Source organism: Cheilinus undulatus, linkage group 18, assembly GCF_018320785.1.
Source record: "Cheilinus undulatus linkage group 18, ASM1832078v1, whole genome shotgun sequence".
In the NCBI taxonomy this organism is placed as follows: Eukaryota; Metazoa; Chordata; class Actinopteri; order Labriformes; family Labridae; genus Cheilinus; species Cheilinus undulatus.
In genome coordinates, this window is record NC_054882.1 from 40,989,961 (window position 1) to 41,013,334 (window position 23,374).

The window sequence follows — 23,374 nt, forward strand, 5'->3', positions numbered from 1 at the left end:
TCTCTTTTTGTATCGTCCCGTTGTGAGTCCTCTTGGTGTAATGTTGGGATGTTTGTGTGAGCTTTTATTTCCTCCATGTGAGGCTGAAATATTCTGCTTTTGTGTGAAGGATCAGGGATGATCTTTAAGTGATTTAAACTTCACTGACCATGCTCTTTATGTCCATGTGTGATGATGAGATCTGTTGTTCTTTGTTCAGCTGCTTCTAGAAGTCTAAAGTTGGACTCTACATTGTGGAAGTGGTAGTGTGGTAGTTTGAGAAAAGGCAGAGGTTTTGAAAAAAACTCGGAGTATGATTGGATGAACGTTCTGTCTGTCACATCTCTACGGGCCAGTCAGAGCAACCAAACACGTGACGTAGCCGCTATCAAGCTGCGCATGCGCAGCTACTGAGGAATAACGCAAAACATGGCGACTATAGACATGTAAGTACTCGACTTTTGTGGTTTTTTAAAAGAAAACAACTCACTGCTGTTCTTTGTTCTTCTTTTAATGAAGAAATGTCATAAAGTTCTGATAAAACTGGCGCTTTAGCAGCAACCACACTAATCTCTTCCTCCATAACTGCACCAGCTCTTGCTGCTGCTTGTTTACGTCACGACTCTGCTGCACCTGAAAGTACCGCCCCTTGTCACTGATTGGTCCTGTCACTTTCTAACCGGGCCCAAATGGTTCAGACGGGAGCTTTGCAAGATGGATTTGCCAGTGAAAAACAAGGAACGGGTGTATCCATCTGCTTTGCAAGGTTAGTATCTCTGAGCTTAGTCTAGAGAATTTTTTGGACATTATCTGTCGTTTTGGGTTGTTGACATGACAAACATTTGCATAAAGAAAGCAATTTTGTCCACTTGTGTGGATAAGGTTATTTAAATCTTGAGAAATAGTCCTGCATGATACACTTAGAACACATAGAAAAGATTGTGATTAATTTGCAATTAATCTCAAGTTAACTATCAAATTTGTGAGATTAATCGCAATTAAATTTTTTAATCTATTTACAGCCCTATATAATATGTTTAAATGTCACGTAAAATTGGGAAAAAGTAGTTTTTAACAAGAAACTTCAATAAATATAGTTGCGAATATGAAGAATGTGCTCGTTTTAGAGGGATATAGAATAGATGTGAGTCTTTTAAACTCAAACACTTTTCAGAATAGACCACTTTGAGTGTAAATATTTGTCCGCATTTTGTCTTTCCACCAAACTATAGAAAAGTATCGATTGTGGTATCAATAGGGACTCTGGATCAATAAGGGTATCAATATTAATAAAAGTCAACGATCCCCATCCCTTCTCATGACTATGAAAAAATATAGTTTTGATGCAAAAGCAGCGTTAAAAATGGAGAAAAAGGTACAAGACTGTGTACATAATTTCTTACAAGGACAAAGGGACTACGTATCCCACAATCCATTGTCTTTCATTTTACTCTTTGTCAGTGTGAGCTTTCAAGCTCTCAAACCACACATGTACCTCTTTACTGCAGTGATTATAGTTAAACCAATTAAGTTATAATGTTGTAATTTCCATATTTATGGCTTCATATAGCAGCAGCAGCATGTACCAGAGACCCCACCAATCAGAGACATCACTGTGACACTCTATGATTGTGGGTATTGTAGTATTTTTAACTGAGGGTGCTAAGTTTTTCTTGAAACAAAGTTGATTTTGTATTACAGGAGTATTTACCATCTTTTCACACTCAGGTGGCTCATACTAGATCTAGCCTGGATGCTTCTGATAATGTGGCTAATCAAATCAAATCCAGTATGTAGAAATGAATGGTATTTTACTTCTGGACCCTCACTGCTGAGCAATGTTTGCTGCAATAATGTTTTGTTTTGTTTTGTTTTGTTTTTTTTCTGGGCAGTCATTAGCATTGCTTTATTGCAAAAGTCTGCCAGCCTTTAGATTGACATTTGACCAGCTGGGACCTTCATAAAGGTCTTCAAAACACTCAGTTACTTTTGGATGCATTTCTTTCAGATGCATAATACAAAAAAATTGTTTCCTATACTGTGAGCCTGCGTCTGTGTCACTCCTTAAAAATCACACTGGATCATCCATCCTGCGGGAGAGCTTCATAGAGGACCTGCTCATGTGTCAAATAGGAGAGACGGAGGACAAATTTTAGTTCAGTCTGTCTCAGACTGAACTGCCTCGGGTTCAAACTTAAGCCTTCACCTGTTTTACATAGTGTTTCCACATTTATGTGACTGATGCCTAACCTTGCATAGCACATGGATACACCCATTTCTGTGTCTCTCACTGGCGAATCCATCTTGCAAAGCTCTAATCTGAACCATTTGGGCCCAGTTAGAAAGTGACAGGACCAATCAGCGACGAGGGGCAGTACTTTAGGCGGAGTTGTGACATAGGCAAGCAGCAACAAGAGGCCGGTGAGATTATGACGAAAAACATTAACATGGATGCTGCTAAAACACTAGTTTTATCAGAACTTGACAACGTTTCTTCATTAAAAGAAGAACAAAGACCAGCAGTGAGTTCTTTTCTTTTAAAAAACCCACAAAAGTCATGTACTGACAAGTCTACAGTCACCATGGTTCGCGTTATGCAGTTCTCTACGGTTTACTTCTCGGTAGCGGCTACATCACGTGTTTTGTTGCTCTGATTGGCCCGTAAAGATGTGACATACAGAACGTTCATCCAGTCACCCTCCAAGATTTTTTTTTGAAGTCTCTGCCCTTTCCCGAAAGTTTAGAATTGAAGGTTTTCCAGATCGTGTCAGGCTTAACTGATGCCATTGTATCTGTAAATATACGGTGATGCCTTCTAGTGTCCAACACAAGGAAGTGCACTTTTTATGGATGGATTAAAAGCTGATAAACTACCTGAAGCCAGTGGGGAGAGGATAGTATTTTTCTTTTCTTTTCTTTTTTTTTTTTTTTGCCATTAAGCAACTTTGAATATATGTATTAACTGGAATTACTGGGATGAAAAAGGTCTAATATTGCATATCAAGAAATTATGTTGTTGCCAGGCACAGCAGTTAGCAGCAAGAAAGATGCACTCTTGAGTTATGTCTTGGAATTGTAGTGTAATTTCACAATTAAGTTGACAACACAAGTTGAAACCTGTGACAACAAAGAAGATGGATGGTCCAGGACACCTTTGAGAGAAAGAATGGGAAATTTCCATCAAGAAAATCCCTAAAAAGGTGAAAAAGAAGACCTCAGTCTCAACTACAACTCCTGGCTAGCTTAAAAACTAACAGTAACTGCCACAGAACTGAATGCTACCAACTGAGGTACTATGGTGGCGGCACGTACACACGCAGCGGCCTGGCGCTCCGTCGCTAGCACCAAAACAAAGCCCTACACTCATACCAGAACTGGCATTTTGTGTATAAGAGACTACCTCTTTGACTACTGCAAAGGAAGCATGCCCATAAAGTTTGCATCTTTCCCAACGGAGATTATCCAGAGAACGGGGCGCTTGAAAACTGAAAGGAGGAGGACGCGGGGGCAGCACGACACCTACAGCGGGGTGGGGAGGAGGCAGAGACAGCATTGTGTGAGAATGCAGAAGCGGGGCAAAAGGGCCAGGCTGCAGGCTAAGAGCGCCTGTGATGCCTGTATGTTGAAGCATTCAGGAGTGGCAGCCTTTTTATCGTACATATATGACCATGGTTACCATGGTTACTAAGAGTCCTTTTTGGAGTCTCCTGTTTGAAAACCAATTTACATGAAGTGTTACTGCTGTCTCTACCTGCAGGCCTGTTTGAATTTGTGACGCTTTGTAAAGACGTGCAGCAGTCGAAACAAACGGTTTGATTACATCTTTGTCTGATTGAATCTCAGAGTCAGAGGAGACAGAAATCCATCAGCTGTGTTTGTGTGAATCAAACATGGCTGCAGGCAGAATCACACACCACCATTCATAAATCTGACACTTTAATTTCCTGTTCCTCCAGAAAAATGCTCACCGCTCAGAAACAACCTGGTCTTTTTGTTTACCATGTCCTGGAGAAGTCTGGCACACAGATAATAAATCCAACAGCAGTTATTTATAGAAAAATGAATCATCCATTCTTCATTTTAACTGTTAGCAGATGTCTGCTGCAGACTACACCGTCTCTGTTCAAACATCACCTCCTTCTGTGGTTTGGGTTTAATTCATCAAACTTTAAATGAGATGCTGACGGTGCTTCTGCATCTGTTTGACTCTGTCATCAAACTAAATAAAAGTCTGTTTGGAGCTGAACTGGAGAGTTTAATCATGCTGAAGTTAAATATTCTACATGTTCAGTCAGGATTAATGGGAAACAGAAAAGCAGTTAGTATTCAGTTGAAGGCAGTAATCAGAAAATTGGATGTGAAATGGACATTTTTTCTTCCAATTAAAACATGTTAATCCTAAAAGCCAGGGGTTGTTTACACCTCAGAGGTCCTCAAAACATGCCTGTGAAGATTGTTGCTGAAAAAACACTCCAGTATTGGATTTTTGCATGTCTAAAAAACCCTCTTTTGTAGCCCTGGTCAGAATGAGCTGTTTCTGCGTCTGTGGTTTTATATGTTACTGAGCTGTCTGACTCTGCCCCTGACCCCGCCCCTCTCAGGAAATGGATGTGGCTTAATGGATGTGGCTCTTCTGCCAGCTGAGAGGAGGATCAGGAGAGGGGGGTGGAACTTTCTTCCAAACAAGGAGGGCTAACCAAATCTGGGGGTGGGGCTAACTCCCCACATGACATCATGAGAGGAAAATCTGAGAACAGCTTGTTTCAGCACACATTTTCTGAAAGGTGGAGAAAGAGAGGGTTGGAGGGAATGGATTTTCCCTGATTCTTGGGGGGATTGTGGACAGGCCAGGGGCTTGGGTGCCAGCGTTTGTGTTCTGTATATCATTACAGGAAGCGTGAACTCCTCAGCGATGGGCATGTGATTTCCAGGATGCTTTTCTGAGCACAACACCTGCACCAGGTCAAGCAAATCAATATTGCAATCAAACTGACTGCTTACAGCTGTTTTTTCATTTTACATTCTTTGATCCCAACATAAACAGCAGAAGTTAAAAAGACGCATCATTTCCTGTTTATTTGATTTCGTTTCAGAAATGAAAACTAGAAAATAAACAGTATTTTCATTATTTGATCTGGTTTTTAAAACAGAAATGTGAACAATGAGCCATTTTTCATTTATTTGTTATTCCATTATTAATCAAATATTAAATGAACGATTGATACATGGACTGGTTTAGTTAAAATTATTGAATAACGTTTAATTTGATGTAATTTAGATACAATTTACTTAAAAATCTATGTTAACTTTACTCAGTCTTTTAATTTGAGTTTATATGAAGCATACTTGTTTAGCTATAATGATTAAATGACATGTCATTTGATATAATTTACTTAAACTTTACCCCATTACTAAGGCCTAGAATAGTTTTTTTCAGTGTACGCCCCTGATAACAGAGATGTGAATCTTTAAGGATTTCATGTTTGGATTTAGATTCTGGGACAAGGTTGTAACAGTTATTACAGGACTTTTCATTAGTTTTTTCATTTTTTATTTCGTTTTCACTTTCTGTGTTCAATTTAAGTTTAGTTTAAATGAGTTTTTACTGCTGGTTTGTTAGTTGTTTTTATTTTGGAAAAAAGCTTCATTTTAGTTTAGTGTTAGTTTTAGTTTTTCAGATGCATGGTCAGGGCTGAGTGAACATTATACATTTTTAGACAGGCTACTCTTCACTTTTGATGTTTGACATAAAGCTACCACTCTGTGAGGTCTTAACCAATCAGATTAGGCCATTTTCACTCTCTAGACTTGGGTGTCGGTACCAGTCAGTGTGGTTGTGTCAAAGACTAAAACTAAGGATATTTTGTCTCTATTTTTATTTTAGTTAGTTTTGTAAGCACACTAAACAGTTTTAGCTATTTTTTTTTAAATTTATTATTATATTTTTATTTTTATTTTTTTATTTATTTATTTTTTTTGGTAAAGCTTAGTTTTGATTTAGTTTGAGTTAACTAAAATGATTTTTGAATTTTAGTTTTAGTTAACTATTATAACCTTGTTCTGGGGTTCACAATATGATTCAGAATTCATGGTACGTTCCCTATTTCCTATAAAGAGCTGATCATTTCTAACCTTGCAAAGCAGATGGATATGCCCATTTCCATGTTTAGCTTATCAAAGTAATAACAAAGAAAATGGTTATTTGTGCTTATATTGCTAAATATTGTAATGTGAATTTAACATGTAATACTTACAAATGCTCTCAGGATGGAATTAAGTTAGAAAGTTGATTACTGGGTATTTTTAAATTGCTAAAACCCAGTGACAATGATGAAAATAGACAGAAAAGACTCTTTGTTTTGTTTTTGGGGAGGGGGTAGGCTGAAAAAAAGCCAAAAAGGATTAGTGAGACATATCTGGGTTTCCTTACACATACATACAAAGCACACTCTAGAGCAGATCCCTCCATTTGTAGTCAGTCTCTATAATTTCATTCCAGTCTGTCTCCAGCACCGCTCCACATGTGGTATTAGCCAGGTCTATTTTTGGCACAGGTTGCTGCTAAAACATGTCAGTCTCTGTAGAACAGATCAATCCAAACAGCAGGAAAACGTCCAGGATCAATGTCATACTACAGCACAATGCTCTTATTTCTGATAGTCAATCATCTCTGTATCAACTTTACACCTCATCCTCTGACACAAGCAACAGGCTATCAGTCTGTCTGTGGGTCACATGACCAGCTGTGCTGGCTGTGATTGTAACGAAAATGTAATGAGCATGTGCACAAGTCTCCACTTTCAGAAGAGGAGCATATTGCACACTGTTTTTAAAATTTTACATTTCCAAGCACCCAAAATTCTGATGCCATGTAAGAAAGCAGCCAAAGCAAAAAAAGATCATCCTTTTTGACTGAAATCCTTAAAATGTGGCCCAACCGACTACAGATTGGGAGTGTGCACAGTGAAACAGCGTCATGTCTGAAATCAGTGTCAGTTCATTATAATTGGGTATTCAGTGTCTTAAATTGTCCTCCAGCTGGTGAACCTTTATCCTATTTAAAGAAACAGACCTGGTTTTCGCTCATATCTGCCTGAATCTTCCATTTCAAACACTGAAAATTAACATTTAAGGCATGTCAAGTGCTCCTCTGATTATAATCACGACTACCTGCTGAGATAAATCCAAGCTCCTCGGTCCGCTATGTCTGAGGATGATGAAGTGTTTCTTTTCTCAACAGAGAGAACCAACAGCAACATTTCTTCAGCGTTACACCAGTCCTGTTGTTGCTCTACACAATCATGATGCAACTTTGTCACCATGATATAGTTATCATGTCATGGTACATCATCTTCTAATCCCATTAAGATTTATCCGAGTATTATAAATGACATAGCAAACCCCACATGAGCATTAGAACTGAGGAGGCGGAGGAGGTTGTATTTATGTTTTAGACTTTTCTATAATCTGTAGTCTCCACTGTGATATTAGCATTTCATTCTGTTCTTTTAGAAGATTTCTCTCCCTTTAAAAAATATTTTATTGGGTTTTAAAAAAATAATGCAAAAATCTAACGAAAAACAGCACCATGATTTAGCAGGTACAATCTACAACAACCTTTCCCTCCACCTCCTGCTTCCTGATGTATTTCTAAGTGCCCAACAAGGAACGACAAGCTCTGCTTCTCCTTTTAGATTCATTTTTATTGATTCATTATATATCTTTATAGCAAAAGATGTTCAACCTTGAAACCAAAACAAACCAGCTGTTCTCTGATTGAACTTCACCATTTTCATTGTACAGGAATAATTTATAAAACATACACAATAACTCAGATTTATACAATTCTCTATTAAGATTTGAGCTTGATACATATAGATCAGATGTAATAGTCGTTACTTTATGATGCAGAAATGCTGAAATTTAACAGCTTTTCATGTAATGCCTTTTATCACTGTGGTCTCCATGGTTGTCTATCAGAAATCTCAGGATCCATCCTCTACTATGACAAGGAAGATTTATGAATCCTCCTGGAGATATGTCCAACTTTTGGGGCTTCTTGTGCAGCATGCAGGGATAGAGGACTTAAGGTCATGGTTTTCTCTTCCATGCCCCGTATTCTATAAACAGCTCAATGGCAACTGGCACTGTCCCATCCTGTTTGAAACATGCAGCCCGGACTATCAGGTGTGAAAACGACCTTAAAGCCCATAATGACCTGTCTCAAAACATACTTTTACAGTTGCTTGGATATAGTATTCAACTCATGTCTAAAAAGTTCATGTTGTTATTGCCATTTTTATAAATGTCCTTACTGAAATCTGTTTTATGTGCGCGCATTTATGTGGTTTTCTGTCATATACAGCACACTGGTCAGCTGTTGCTGTTAACAAATGGTTGGACCTGTACAATGCATCGTCATAAAAATTTTACTGGATGTGATCCCAACACTTTAAAAGCCAAAAGACAAAACTTTGGCATTTTGATAGTGCTTCTCTATTCAGAAATCACTTCCTGCCCCCATCTGTAGTTTCTTGCTGTGATGTGGTGCCATCTGTGAACAACCTATTGTGAACGTGGCCATGATTAGGGATGAGTATTGAAACCTGGTACCGACATGGTACTGCTACCAACACAGCCGATACCTACAGGACCGAATTACGACACAGATATCGATGCTTCATTTCCACTCCGTCACCCCGTATAAAAAGGCACGCTCACCACTTTTCTTACCCAAGGTTCTACTCGCATCTTTTAAAGATACTCCTGCAAATCATTTATGATACCCAGACAGCTTTTATTCTCCCACCGTCTTTCAACACATTTTCTCTCAGGAGTGAATTTCTTGCTGGAGTTTCGCTTTTTCCATTGTCCCTGAACGCATCTCTCACAGCAGAGCTCTCTCCCCCACCCATCCAGAAAACCCCTCTGCACATGCGCAGTTCTGTATCAGCGGAGAGAGAAGCAAGGGAGAAGAAGGTAAACAGAGCAGAGTGGCGAGTTAGCGATGAGTTAGCTGCGTTCAGAGACGGAGAACAAGAAACATCGCTGGATCTGCAGTGTTTAGCAGTCGTTCAACTTTGAAAAGGAAGAGGTCGAACCCATGTGGTATCCATTAAAATATGCTGCAAGATGACTATGAGATAACGGTGGCAGTAACACAACACGTCGCTAAAGACATGAGCCCAGTGTTGTTGAAAAGCCAGGATTTAAAAATCTCATAAAGACACTTCACCTAGAATACGTGATTTGCCTGGACATGAGCATTGTGCTAAAAACTCCCTGTCAGAGAGAAGACGGCCCAGCAGCAGTCAGATGTGATCCACATCTCCTCAACTATGGAGACTTATTTCAGCCTAACAGTTCAAAACACCGACAACGCGGAGTTAAAATGTTCCTGCCTCCAGACGAGCTTTTTCACCCATTATCACACAGGAGAGTTTCTTGAATAAGGTCTAAAGATGCTCTCATGTTATGAACATGTCAGAAACTGTTCCAGCGTCCATCAGCACAGATAACAGACTAATATAATCACAGCTGTGAGCCTGAATGGTGGACTAGACTGCAGGGTTTTGGCCTGAATGGTGGACGAGACTGCAGGGTTTTGGCCTGAATGGTGTACTGAACTGCAGGGTTTTGGCCTGAATGGTGGACTAGACTGCAGGGTTTTGGCCTGAATGGTGGACTGAACTGCAGGGTTTTGGCCTGAATGGTGGACTAGACTGCAGGGTTTTGGCCTGTATGGCGGACTAGACTGCAGGGTTTTGGCCTGAATGGTGGACTAGACTGCAGGGTTTTGGCCTGAATGGCGGACTAGACTGCAGGGTTTTGGCCATTGGCTGCATGCAGGATTGGTGAGTTTTATGTAGGTTTGCTTCACCCTTAATGAGGAAAACTGCTAAATTTGGCTTAATATTGATTTTTAGCCCTTCTGCATACAATTTCATTAAAAATCCAATTGAACAGTCTATTTTAATCACCAAACTAGTGTCATTTGGGGCTAAATTAAACATTATACAGCTGCTGAGAGGACATTTCCAAATATCGCAATATATATTGTGTGTCAGGATATAGCAAAAATACATCGAGATATCAATAGCTGGGTTTCCATAACACTTCGAAATGCGCAAAATCAAAATAGCGCAATAAAAAACTGGTAATGGAAACACCTGAATTTCAAAAACCCCTAAAATATCGCTAAAAAGTTTTTACGCTTTCATGAGGAGGTTTTTCAGGCATTTCGATATAGAAATATATTGCAAAAGTGCAATGGAAACACTTTTTCCGCATTTACAAGTCACAGGACATGACGTACGGTGTCACATGACCAGTCACTCCGAGACAACATGGCGCGGTACGTGTAGACAGACGAGACGAGACTTTTCTTAACATCATACTTCTACCCTTATCTGTGGCTTTTGCCCTATATACGAACTTTACCTCTGAACTGTCATCCGTTGCCTACGTCTTTTGTTCAAAATTATCAAGGCAACCGCCGTAGATGTAACCAAAACCGTACCAACACACAACATGTTTTGAGCGTCAAGCTTCCCTGCTGCGGATTCACACGAGATGAGATTTTATGAGAATTGCAAGGCCTATGCCCAAAGCTTCCTTCAATAGAAATGCATTCAAAGCACAATTGTACTTAATCGACATTTAAGAAATATTGTTATTTTGCAAAAAACTGTAATGGAGACCCAGTGAATTTTATTTTTTTCTAGTTTATTTCTAGTGTAAAAACCGGCTGTTTAACATGTGTCCAGACAGGACTTCTGGTGTTCCTGCAGCCAGCCTCAAGTGGACACTCGCCGAATTGCAATTTTTTGCACTTCTGCATTGGCTTCATTTTTCAGGACCGGAGGTTGCCGCTTGGTTCAGTTCAGCCTCGCTCAGCAGAGTGAGGAAACAACAACAGTCAGCTAGCAAAGAGAGTCCGTAAGGAGAAGCACAGTGCCACACTGCCTCCTGCTGGTCAAACTGAGGCATCCAGGATAAATCAAACTGAATCAAATAAGTTACAAAGCAAATACATTACCCGCCATAAGAGCTCAAACTACTGTGTTTTTTTTACAGGAAAATATCTCCTCAATTCAAAACACTAACAACATAAAATGTGATGACATATTTTGTGTGCATCACACCATGATAATTATAGGTGAAAGATAAATTTCCCAGCTTCCTAAACTGTGATAACTTTCTACAAATGTAATATGTAAATGAAAAATTATCACAAAATGTTGCACTGCAGGACCTGCAAAAAGAGTAGATAAATGGAAGATAGAACTCTTAAATGGCTGACATAAGAGAGGGACCGAGTGAAATTTGGCACACAGCGAGGGGGCGAGCAGAGGAGAAATGTCTGGAGGCGAGGAGCGACAGCAGTGTTTGTTTACAACACAGACGGAGTAAATTAGAACGGCAATTCTGGCGTGCAAAGCCAAAACTCTGCTGAAAATACTGGAGAAATAAATAACAGCAGGGCTCAAACTGAGAGGAAGCTCATTGAAACACGTTGACAGAAACACGTATTTAACTTGACATACTTTATCACTACCAGAGCCTGCTATCACTGCCTGCTCTGTTATGTTTGTAATAGTTAATGTGTACCTAATAAAGTGGTCAGTGTGCGTATCTCTGCTTCTCATCTCTCAGCAGCCTTTAGTAAAGCACTGTCACAAATTTAGTTGTTTGGTGACTGGCTGGACGTTAGTGATTTAGGTTGTTTTTAAATTTACACCTGAAAGAGAAGCAGGCTTGTTTGACTATTTCTTTAATACAAAGACATCATGGTGGACTTATAGAGGCAGCAGGGAGTAACCTCTTCTTGAGCCCTTTAGGTTGACAAAATTTGACAAAAATGACCTGCAGATTGCTCAAGAAATGGAGAAGGTTGACAAAGTACCTCCATGTTGCCCTGTAAGATAACTATATCTGACAAAGCTGTATCTTTGGGTGCCTACAGGTGGACAAAATATGACAAAGAACTTCTTTGGTGCCCTGTAAGTAGTCAAAATCTAAAAAGTACTCTCCTTTAAGCCCTCAAAGTGAAAAAAATTGAACAAGCTTTCCTCTTTGGTTTCCTGTAAGAAGACAGTATTTAACAAAATACCTCTATGGTGCTCTCTAAGTGGACCAGTTTTAACCAGGTACCCTCTTTGTTGCCCTGTAAAATCCTGAGTCCACCCCAGAGACAGACATCACATTTCTATTCTTTTATTTATAGTGGGGTTTTTTTTTGTCTCTTGAATCAGCTGCTCACCAAGAAACATCTGCTGCTCATCCTCGATGAATGAATTCATATAAAATGAATAAATTAGCGCCTGATGAGTTCACGGAGCGAGCAGAGGAGCATTTCTCCCTGATGTGAAGAATATCTCCAACAGGATATTATTTGGCAGAGAGGTGTCTTTAGTGGCCTTCAGGAGGACAACTGTTCTTCTTGAGAAAGTTGAGAGCATTTACACATTTTTAAAATATTTTACTCATCTTTTATTGAGTCCATTTTAACTTTTGCAATGGTCTGGTCTGGTTTGGTTATCTCAGCTTGGTTAACTAAACCACGCTGGGAGATATTGTTAGACTTTGCAGAGTGAGACTTGACATTGACTTGAATGATCTTGGTCGGGTTTTGTGAGTTAGAGCCACAGATTAAGCAAACACCGCATTGGAAGACCCTCAGCACCCTCTGCATTCAGAGTTTAGACTTCTGCCATCAGGAAGGAGGTTTACTTATGCCAAAAGAGCCAAATCTAACAGATACCTGAGGTCATTTGTTTGATCAGCTTTTGGAATTTAAATAAGCTGTAGGCACTGCTGCCATGACACTTTGGACTGTTTGAGCTGTGAACTGAACCTCAGTATCTATTTACCATGATGAAGTACTGTTTTTTAACGATGTGGCTTGTGTGGACTTCCGTTGCAATCAGAATTGCCGCTGACAATAAAGACGTCCAATCTAATCCATCTAAAATATAACATTAACTCTTTGGAGAGCTGTGAGTTGAGAAAATAACCTCCAAGTTGCCCTTGAAATGGAGAAATCTGACAAGCTGCCCTTTTTGGTGCCCAGAAGAGAGGCTGATAGTTGACGAAATTGCACCTCTGGGGGCCTCCAGGTGTGCAAAATTTGTCATATTAAATCTTTGGAGCCCTTTAACTTAACAATATTCGACAAAATGGAATCGGTGGCCTCAAGTCAGAAGCCCTTTAAGTGGAGAAATTGGACAAACTGGCCTCTTTGGTGCCTTTATGTGGATCATTTTTAACTAAGTGCCCTCTCTGGTGCCCTGTAACATCCTGATTCACTATCATGTAGTTTCTCTTATTGTTTGTCTCTTGAATCAGCTGCTCACTAAGAAACATCTGCTGCTCGTCCTCAGTGAATGAATTCATATGAAATAAATAAAACAGCATCTGATGAGTTCACGGAGCGAGCAGAGGAGCATCTCTCCCTGATGTGAGACGGAGGGAAACACTTGATGCATTGTTGCAGTGAAAGGGAAGAGTAATCCCAAACATGGAGAGGACTCCACTACGTCTCATTTGAAAAGCTTTGGTGACTTTAATCTAGCATTTAGCGTCTGTGCTAATCTCTGTGGATTATAGACTGTATACATAAGGGATGCAAAGTGGTTCAAATCTGCGTAAATCTTACCTCCACTCCAGCTCCATGCTTTATGAGCATGTTGATACAGTGTGTGTGTAAAGCTGCAGAGATTGGAGGTTATGACATGGATGGTTCATGTCATCAAACAATGACAGGAACCTCTGAGATATGATGTAAACAGGGCACTGGCACCTCCTAGAGGTCATAAACATTAGGATCAAAGCAGATCATTCACACAGACTGCCATCTTTTTTGTGTCACTTGTTCCACTTCCGGTGGATTTATGTAACATGTAGTGATCCCTCAATCATCGCCACTGCTAAAGCGAGACAGCACCTAATTCCTGGATTTCACACAAGTTGAAATCACACTTAGAAAGTGGGTCAAACATCACTCTGAAGCGTCACTAACATTACTCCATGATTTCACATGGAGCTACAGAAAATCTGTGATGCAAATGTGACAGTACGTGTAAGGCAGTGGGGATTGGACTCTAATGTAGAAAAATCACAGAGTGCCTCTCCATCTCTGATGCACATCTGCAGAAAGTTTCCTCCAACCACTGGATTGTTAAGGAAGGCTCTTTAACTGATAGGACTGTCTCTGCAGGGATCCTGTCACAGTTTTCAGGCAAAAAAAACTCAAAAGGGAGGACCCAAATGCAGATAAAACAAAACTGATTTAATAAACAAACAAAAGAACTACTTACAACTAAACCCTAGGAATCAAAACTCAAAAGTCCATAAAACAAAGCAAAGCCAAAAGAGGCACGAGGGAAGCACGAGGAGTAACTGACACGAGGAAGACATCTGCAATGAACCGACACAGACACAGGGAGACAGAGAACTTAAATGCACAGGGAGTGATTAACAACGGAGGACAGGTGTGGACAATCAGACACAGGTGGAACTGGTGAAGGTAATCACAGTGGAGGGAAACTGAGGCAGGAAGCAAAACTAGAATCACACACAAGGGAAGGCAAACTACAAAGTAAAACATGAAACATGGAACCTAACACAAGAAGCACACGAGGGCTGAATGACAAAACTAAACACTAGAAGCTGAACAAAGGAAACACAGGAGGACACAAAGAACCAAACACAAGGAGGGAAACTAAAACACAGGGAGGAAAACTGAACATGAAACACAGGAATAACTAGACATAAAATACAAGGAGTAACTAAACATAAAACACAGGGAATAACCTAAACATGAAGCACAGAGAATTAACTAGACAAATAATTTATATAGATGTGGACAACTAGTCGGTAACCTTCCATTTAAGAAATAAAAGCATACAAAGGTCACTGAGATAGCTTGGAACTTACAAAAGTAATTTAAATTAACTGATGAATATCAGCCGTTGCTTTTGAATTGTGGTTCAACAAAATAGTTTAAAAAAAAAGGACTAACAAAACTGTCCTGAAAAAAAATAAAGGTACCTATAGAGAAGATGTATAATAAAATGACCATAGGAACATGTTAAACTCAGGTGTGTCCATAGGAACATGTTAAACTCAGGTGTGTCCATTGGAACATGTTAAACTCAGGTGTGTCCATAGGAACATGTTAAACTCAGGTGTGTCCATTGGAACATGTTAAACTCAGGTGTGTCCATAGGGACATGTTAAACTCAGGTGTGTCCATAGGGACATGTTAAACTCAGGTGTGTCCATTGGAACATGTTAAACTCAGGTGTGTCCATAGGGACATGTTAAACTCAGGTGTGTCCATAGGGACATGTTAAACTCAGGTGTGTCCATAGGGACATGTTAAACTCAGGTGTGTCCATAGGGACATGTTAAACTCAGGTGTGTCCATAGGGACAAGTTAAGCTCAGGTGTGTCCATAGGAACATGTTAAACTTAGGTGTGTCCATTGGAACATGTTAAACTCAGGTGTGTCCATAAGGACAAGTTAAACTCAGGTGTGTCCATAGGAACATGTTAAACTCAGGTGTGTCCATGAGGACAAGTTAAGCTCAGGTGTGTCCATAGGAACATGTTAAACTCAGGTGTGTCCATAAGGACAAGTTAAGCTCAGGTGTGTCCATAGGAACATGTAAAACTTAGGTGTGTCCATAGGGACACGTTAAACTCAGGAGTGTCCATAGGGACAAGTTAAGCTCAGGTGTATCCATAGGAACATGTTCAACTCAGCTGTGTCCATAGGGACATGTTAAACTCAGGTGTGTCCATAGGGACATGTTAAACTCAGGTGTGTCCATAGGGACATGTTAAACTCAGGTGTGTCCATAAGGACAAGTTAAACTCAGGTGTGTCCATAGGAACATGTTAAACTTAGGTGTGTCCATAGGAACATGTTAAACTTAGGTGTGTCCATAGGGACATGTTAAACTCAGGTGTGTCCATAGGGAAAGGTTAGACTCAGGTGTGTCCATAGGGACATGTTCAAAAGCTGACAGCTATAAGACCATCTCCAAGCAGCTCCATGCTCCTTTGACTACAGTTGCATTATTCAGAAGTTTTAGGTCCTCAGGACAGTACAAGAACAACTTCCGAAGAGTTTAGAGCTCAACTCCAAGGTCAAGGTGCGTCAGTGTCAAAACGCATCATCCATCGCTGTTTGAGCCAAAGTGGACTTATTGGAAGACGGCCGAAGAAGACTCCGGTGTTGACAGCTAATAATAAAAAGCTAAGGATGCTCACAGTTAAACAGTTTAATTCATTTATCAAATTAGCTGGCGTGAGATTTGCACGTCGGTTAAAGTAATTACCTTTCATATTTCTTATAAACATGGCCATAAATCCTGATCTATAATGCTCATTTAAACTGTAATGCACCTCCCGCCACTAGAGGCCGCTGTAGCCTCAGTTCAATTTCTGAGCTTTCCCTGGTATTTTGCCGGAGATAAACATGAGAAGTTTAGCAGTTAGCAAGTTGTAGGAACAGCATGGTGTGACAGTTTTTTAAAATAATATATGGAAAGAAATTGGTTCGTAGGCTGTTGAGGGCTGAACTCATGTTTAACTACTCAACACTCAAGTGAAAAGCTGAAAAGAGGCCACTTATCAAAGCACAATTATCGAAGCACGATATTAAACTGCAAAAGAGAACGAAGGCTGGTGGAGATAGCTGCTAATGTTTAGGCTCATATCAGGCTTGGATCACGCCCACAGACACAGTCAATCTGTGAGGAATTCGACTGTTTTCCATGTATTTTCTCCTCTTTAGACTAGTTGATTAAACACAATTTAAACATGCATTTACCTGGATGGGGAAAAAGATGCCTGGGAATATCCCTAAAAAAAGCAAGACTGCAATTTGCCAAAATACATACTGACAAGCCACAGAGATTCTGGGAGAATTGTCCTCTGGACAGACAAGACAAAACTGTAGCTTTTTGGACAGTCCCATCAGCTCTATGTTCCCAGATGCAAAAATGAAGCATCCAAAGAAAAGAAGACTATAGCTACTGTGAAACATGTAGGAGGCTATGTTATGTTCTAGATGCTTTCTGGCACAGGGGGTCTGGAATCTGTGCAGGGTACAATGAAATCTTAAGACTATCAAGGCATTCTGGAGCCAGATGTGCTGCCTGATGTCTGAGAGCTTGGTCTCAGTCTCAGGTCATGGGTCCTCCAACAGGATAATGAGCCCAAACACAGAGCTAAAAAAAAAAGCCAAGAAACAGCTAACAACAAAAAATTGTAATGTTCTGAAGAGGCCTTCTATGAGCCCTGACCTAAATCCTAGTGAACATCTGTGGAAGGAGCTGGAACATGCAGTCTGGAGAAGGAACGCTTCAAACATGAGACAGCTGGAGCAGTTTGCTCATGAGGAGAGGGCCAAAATACCTGGGACAAGTGCAGACGTCTCACTGAGAGTTACAGAAATCGCTATATTGCAGTGATTGCTTCATAAGTTAATGGTACCATCATTTTTGTTCAGGCCAGTTTCATTCGTTTATTTTTCAAAATACAGTGCCATGAAAAAGTATTTGCCCCCTTTCTGATTCTTGATTTTTTTTGCATATTCATCACACTTAAATGTTTCAGGTCATCAAACCAAATTTAATATCTCACAAAGACAACCCAAGTAAATAGAAAATGCTGTTTCTAAATGGCGATTTTATTTATTAAGGGTAAAAAAATTCCAAACCTATCTGGCCCTGTATGAAAAAGTAATTTCCTTGAACCTAATAACTGGTTGTTCCACCCTTGGCAGCAATAACTGAAATCAAGCATTTGTGAGAACTGGTGATGAGTCTTTTCATCACTGTGGAGGAATGTTGTCCCACTCTTCTTCACAGAATTGTTTTAACCCAGCCATAACGGGGGGTTTCCAGCATGAACTGCCAGTTTAAGGTCACACCACAACATCTCAGTTGGATTTAAGTCCAGACTTCAACTTGGCCACTCCAAAACCTTCATTTTGATGTTTTTCTTGATTCTGTGACCTGCCAAGGGACAACAGACAAAAATTAGAATTTTTGCTAACTCTGGCGCATTTACAATATGTACTTAGTACGTTTGTTCATTGATGTGCACTGTCCCTTTTAAATAAATAAATAAAATAAATAAATTTGGTTTATTTTGAGCCATTCAGAGGTGGACTTGCTGGTATGTTTCTGGTCATTGTCCTGCTGCATAACCCAAGAGCTCTTGAGCTTGAAGGTCATGAACTGATGGTCGGACGTTGGCGTTCAGGATTTTCTGGTAGACAGCAGAATTCATGGTTCCATCAATCATAGCAAGTGGTCCAGGTCCTGAAGCATCAAAGCAGCCCCAGACCATCACACTGCCACCACCATGTTTGACTGTTGGCATGATGTTCTTTTTATCAAGTGCCCTCTGGACATGATCCAGAGGGTGATCCGTATCACTCCCAAAATCTAATCAATTCTTCCTTATGCCAATCTGTCCACAACTTTTGAGTTATGTTGCTAACAAACTAACTAACAAATGAACAAACCCACCCCATCACATAACCTCCTTGGCGAAGGTAATTATTCGACACTGCATTTTATATATACTTGGGTTGTCTTTCTGAAATACAAAAATTGGTTTGATGGTCTGAAACACTTAAGTGTGATAAATATGTAAAAACTCGGGAATCAGAAAGGGGGCAAATACTTTTTCACGGCATTGTGATTCTGTTGAACCACAATTCAAAAGCAATGTCTGATTTTATTCCGGAAATTTTCATATTTTTTTGATCTATTATTACTTTTGTCAGTTCCAAGTTATTTCAGTGAAGGTTGTGGAGTTTTTTATTTTGTCCATGTATCTCTGATGCCTTCAAGGTTGGGTCTTGTCTCATGGACTGAGGCTTTATTCCTGAAAGGTGGCTTGAAAACTTCAAACTTGACTTGTTGCTTTCTTACATGATGTCCTAGGTTTTCCCATGTCCCATCTAAATAAAGGCAAAAAAGCCCAGATTAAAACTTAAAGGGACAAAATGGTCACATGTAAGCAGTCTAACAATGAAGACTGATACCCCGGATATGCAGGATTAGCCCCAGGGTCTGCATGTAAACAGAGGATATAAGGGGACCTGAAATAGACCCTGGGGAACCCCTAAAAAAAGAGGAACAGAAGAGGAAGAAGCATCTCAGAGCATTACACAAATGATGTGTTTCTCAGACAGGAAATGAAGCATAACATTGCTGTGATGCTCTTACTTTGAAAGGTCAGACTGGGTACCATTGGATGACTGCGTCTGAGAGGAATCTAGTTCATTTTTAAAACTGATTTCATTTATAGAGGTTTTCACTCTATGAAACCTGTTTGGAAGAATATCTGACCACGGTGTGATACTTCACCTTTGATTTCTTATTTTAAAGCTCTGGCGGTGAACTATTTTCCTGTGTCTGAATTTGCTGAACTTTTCTTCCTTTTGTAATTCCTGTTTGGTGTGATAATAATGGCTGAGTGAGATCTGCTGCTGTCAGGTCACAGAAATGATCCGTGCTTTTTCACTGGTGAGGCCAGAAATAAATAAACTTGTATTCACAAGAAAAATGTCTGGAGCATGAAGCTTTATCTTCTGGGTTCACAAGCATACAAAACCACGGTGACCAAACATGTGAGAAAGAGAGAGAGAGCATACTGGTGCTTCAGATACGACAATCACGAGTAATCAGAAAAATACCCTAAAAACAACCAGCTAAATACTGGAAGCAGTGTCCTGTAGTGTTATTTCCTGTATCTGTATTATTACTACTGTGCTTTGTGCTGTAGTATAATATATCACTAAAGTGTTGTGATTCAGTATTCTCTAGACTGGACCAGACATCCAAACTTGCTCTTTTACAGATTCGAGAATTGTGGGTAAAACGTTCAGGTTAGATCACTCTCTGTTTTTACAGGGTCTGTGTTCCTGACCCTGAGCGTCACATTATCCCTAAATGCACACCACCCACCATGAACAGTCCATCTCAGAGTGACCCTGCTCTTTAATGGATTCAGAGCAGCTCATGCTCAACTGGACCATGATCATTTAAAAGATCCATACTGGTTTACTGCGTCACACAGACTGATGGAAGTGGGGCAGATGTCATCGAACTCTTTGTTTTGTCTACATCAAGTCCTGCAGAGTTCGTTTTTTTATTCAGAGGTAAAAGGATTATGAATTTATTTTAATCTCTTTGTGGAGGGAAAGGTAATGAATTTTCATCAGGCAGATTGGTGCACTGTGATTGGTTGGTGACCAGTCCAGGGTGGATCCTGCCTCTGACCCAAGGACAGATGGGATCAAGTCCAGCACACTGCATGATATGATGGATGGATGGATGGATGGATGGAAACGGGAACTGATAGCTGACCTTTTGATCCAAAATAAAATGTTGACATCAGTTTGATTGAGATGTTCCCTGAGATCTTGAAGGTAATTTCTTATAACAAGGGTTGATAATATACTCATTGTGATGTTTGTGCAGAGGTAGGACTCAGGTGCGGAGACGGAAGCAGTTTTAAACAGTTTATTGTGCAGGTAAGTGAAGAGGGGAGGGGGATTCCAAGAGTCCAGGAGGGAGTGAGAGAGTGCTGGAGCTGGCTGTGGTGATCTGAGCAGGAGGCACTGGAAGAAGGAGGAGAGGCACGTTAGCGACAAGCACAAGAGAAATACGGACACTGGAGATAACTAGAATCATCAAAAAAACACAAGAAAACTTCTCTGGAGGATCTTGAGAAGGAGCCTGGAGCAGACATTTACCGTGTGGTAAGGTAGACAAGACTCAGGCGCTGTAGAGAGCTGCAGCCGGTCTTAAGTAGTGCGCGTCAATTAGAGATTCGCTGCAGGTGTGACTCTCCACAGCACCAGGGGGGCAGGGCGACAGCCTCAGGAGAAGCAGAGGAAAGTTAGCAGCCAGCAACCAGCTCCGGAAACCGGAAGTTCGACACAATAAAATACTCAATACCAAAATAAACACCACACTCATGCCTTATACATGACCTTATATCATTGTTTCCACTTTAAATTGTCTTTTTAAATGACTGTTTAATTCCCTAGTAACACCAGAATGCCAAAGCTTCACTCTAGGATTGTGGGTAATGTGCTGCTCCTAACTTATCAGCTATGATGTGCACCTTAGCTTAAACTCTAACACCAGTCTGAGCAGAGGAAGACAGCCAACCAGATATGCAAATGCAGATATTTCTCTGAAGAATCACTGCTGATCCTGCTGATATTAGACTGCCTGCTTAGTTTAAACATGCTCATGATTGATTTGTTGTCTTGCAGGTCCTGCGATCCCCGTTGGAGTGGATGTTCAGGTGGAGAGCTTGGACAGTATCTCTGAGGTGGACATGGTGAGTACAGGATGTGATTATGTATATAACTGCATCAGCAGGTTAATGATGGATGGAATATTGTTCAAGTGTGATAGAAGCAGGGGAATGTAAACCCAAACTCCTATCTGTATCATTACTTTTTATCCTTTAAACAGAGAAATCATAGTAATAATAAAGCACCTGAATGCAGCTTTAATAAAAAAGAACAGCCTGCACATAACAAAAGAATGGAAGAATCCAACATTCTGCCCACCTGTGTTCCCTCCAGTGAAAGAAGCCTAAGTCAATATTATTCTCTGCTATAACCCAAAGCATCGAACACACACTGAAAACAGAGACGAATCTCTTTAGACTCCATGAAGCTGTTAGACGCTGTGTTTTCTAGAAATATGATTAAAACCAAAAACATCAAGCGGTTTGTCCCAGCTGGCCTGCCTGTTTGATCGTCTTCAGAGCCGACAGTCATCTCTGTCTGTTCCACTCCCCCGGCTCGTGTTCGTCTCCGTGGAAGTCCAAGGTCAGTTTGGAAGAGACTGGATGCCTTAGTCAATTATAAGTAAGAATTTTAACTCAGAGTGAGAACAGTTTTGTTCTCATCATTAAAAGATAAAGCATGCAGGGTTTCCATGAAGCTGTTTACACCCCAGTCTTCCACCGTGTTCACTGGCCAGCAGTCAGTTGTTGCCTTTTGAGCAACTTCTGTGGTTACTGGCACTCCAGCGTAGCGCTCTGCCAGCTTTGGAGAAGCAGTTTCCTGCTAGTGCCACCTTTCTGATGAGCTCATAGATAGGGACTCGAATTAAAAAAAACTTTGGTGTTACTTTGATTTACAGACATTGGGACTAATAAATGCTTATTTATGCATTTTCTTCCAACATAGTTTTTGTGCAGGGATAAATTGACTGTCCTTCCTTTCCTCCTCTGGTTTCTTCTCCAGGACTTCACCATGACTCTGTACCTGCGGCATTACTGGAAGGACGAGCGCCTATCCTTCACCAGCAGCACCAACAAGAGCATGACGTTTGACGGACGCCTGGTGAAGAAGATCTGGGTCCCTGACGTCTTCTTCGTCCACTCCAAGAGGTCGTTCATCCACGACACCACCACCGACAACATCATGCTGCGAGTGTTTCCTGATGGACATGTCCTCTACAGCCTCAGGTCTGTAAACGCATAGATACGCCTTATCAGACAGTCCTGATTAGGGGCGGGCAATTAAACACAAAATTATATTAAATCACAATTTACAAATCACAGAAGTTGTATTATATCTTTAACTTTAAATGTGTCAAAATACAATTTTGATATATTCTTTTTTGCAGCACCAGAGATTTTATGCACATTTTGCAAACATTCAAGTGTCATTACAGCAGACAATCTAAATATTTCTCACTAATCCCTGCTTGCATTAATGCTGATGCTCCACGCTGCTGCTGCTGGCAAAGCTCCGCCTCCTCCACCCCAGCCTCCTTCTTTATAGCTTAAAAACGTGTTACACCCTCACATTTAGAGTCATGCTATTATGGATTAGTAGCTTCTGAAATAATTTTATTGTTTTCAGTACACATTGTCATGAATTGATCTGTCCATATGGGGGTTTCTAGCCGTGCATTCTCTGTGAAGTCAATACATGCTGCTGACTAACCCAGGGAGCATCTATAGAGCAGATTCTTCTCTGCCAAGTGAAAATGTAGATCCATTTTGCAATAAAATGGTTAAATGTATGATAAGCGTGTTCCTGAATGAATCTAGGTTATAATATAGAATTATTTATTGCTTGAATTTGTTGAAAAATACATGAGTAACCTAATAATAATTGCATATTAAATTGCAATATTTGGGGTGAAAAAATCTCAATTCAATCATTCACAGTTCCAGTGAATCAACTTTCTCTAGATTACATTTAATGATATCAGCTCATGCACATTTAAAGCGTTGGCTTTAGCCCCTTGATCATCTTCATCCTAGTCCTATCAAGGAACGAGACACAGAATGCTGGACACAACTGCAGGACATGGCAAGGTTCAGGCAA

The 23,374-nt window shown here is 40.3% G+C and overlaps 1 protein-coding gene across 1 annotated transcript in view; it reads left to right on the forward strand.

Moving 5' to 3' along the window:
- Window positions 1–23,374, forward strand: part of gabrr2a (gamma-aminobutyric acid type A receptor subunit rho2a) — a 77,777-nt gene that overhangs the window by 21,631 nt on the left and 32,772 nt on the right. Inside the window, exons 2-3 of the mRNA XM_041812796.1 lie at window positions 21,293–21,360; window positions 22,280–22,503. Coding sequence (XP_041668730.1) covers window positions 21,293–21,360; window positions 22,280–22,503 — 292 coding nt within the window. The remainder of the gene's footprint in view (window positions 1–21,292; window positions 21,361–22,279; window positions 22,504–23,374) is intronic.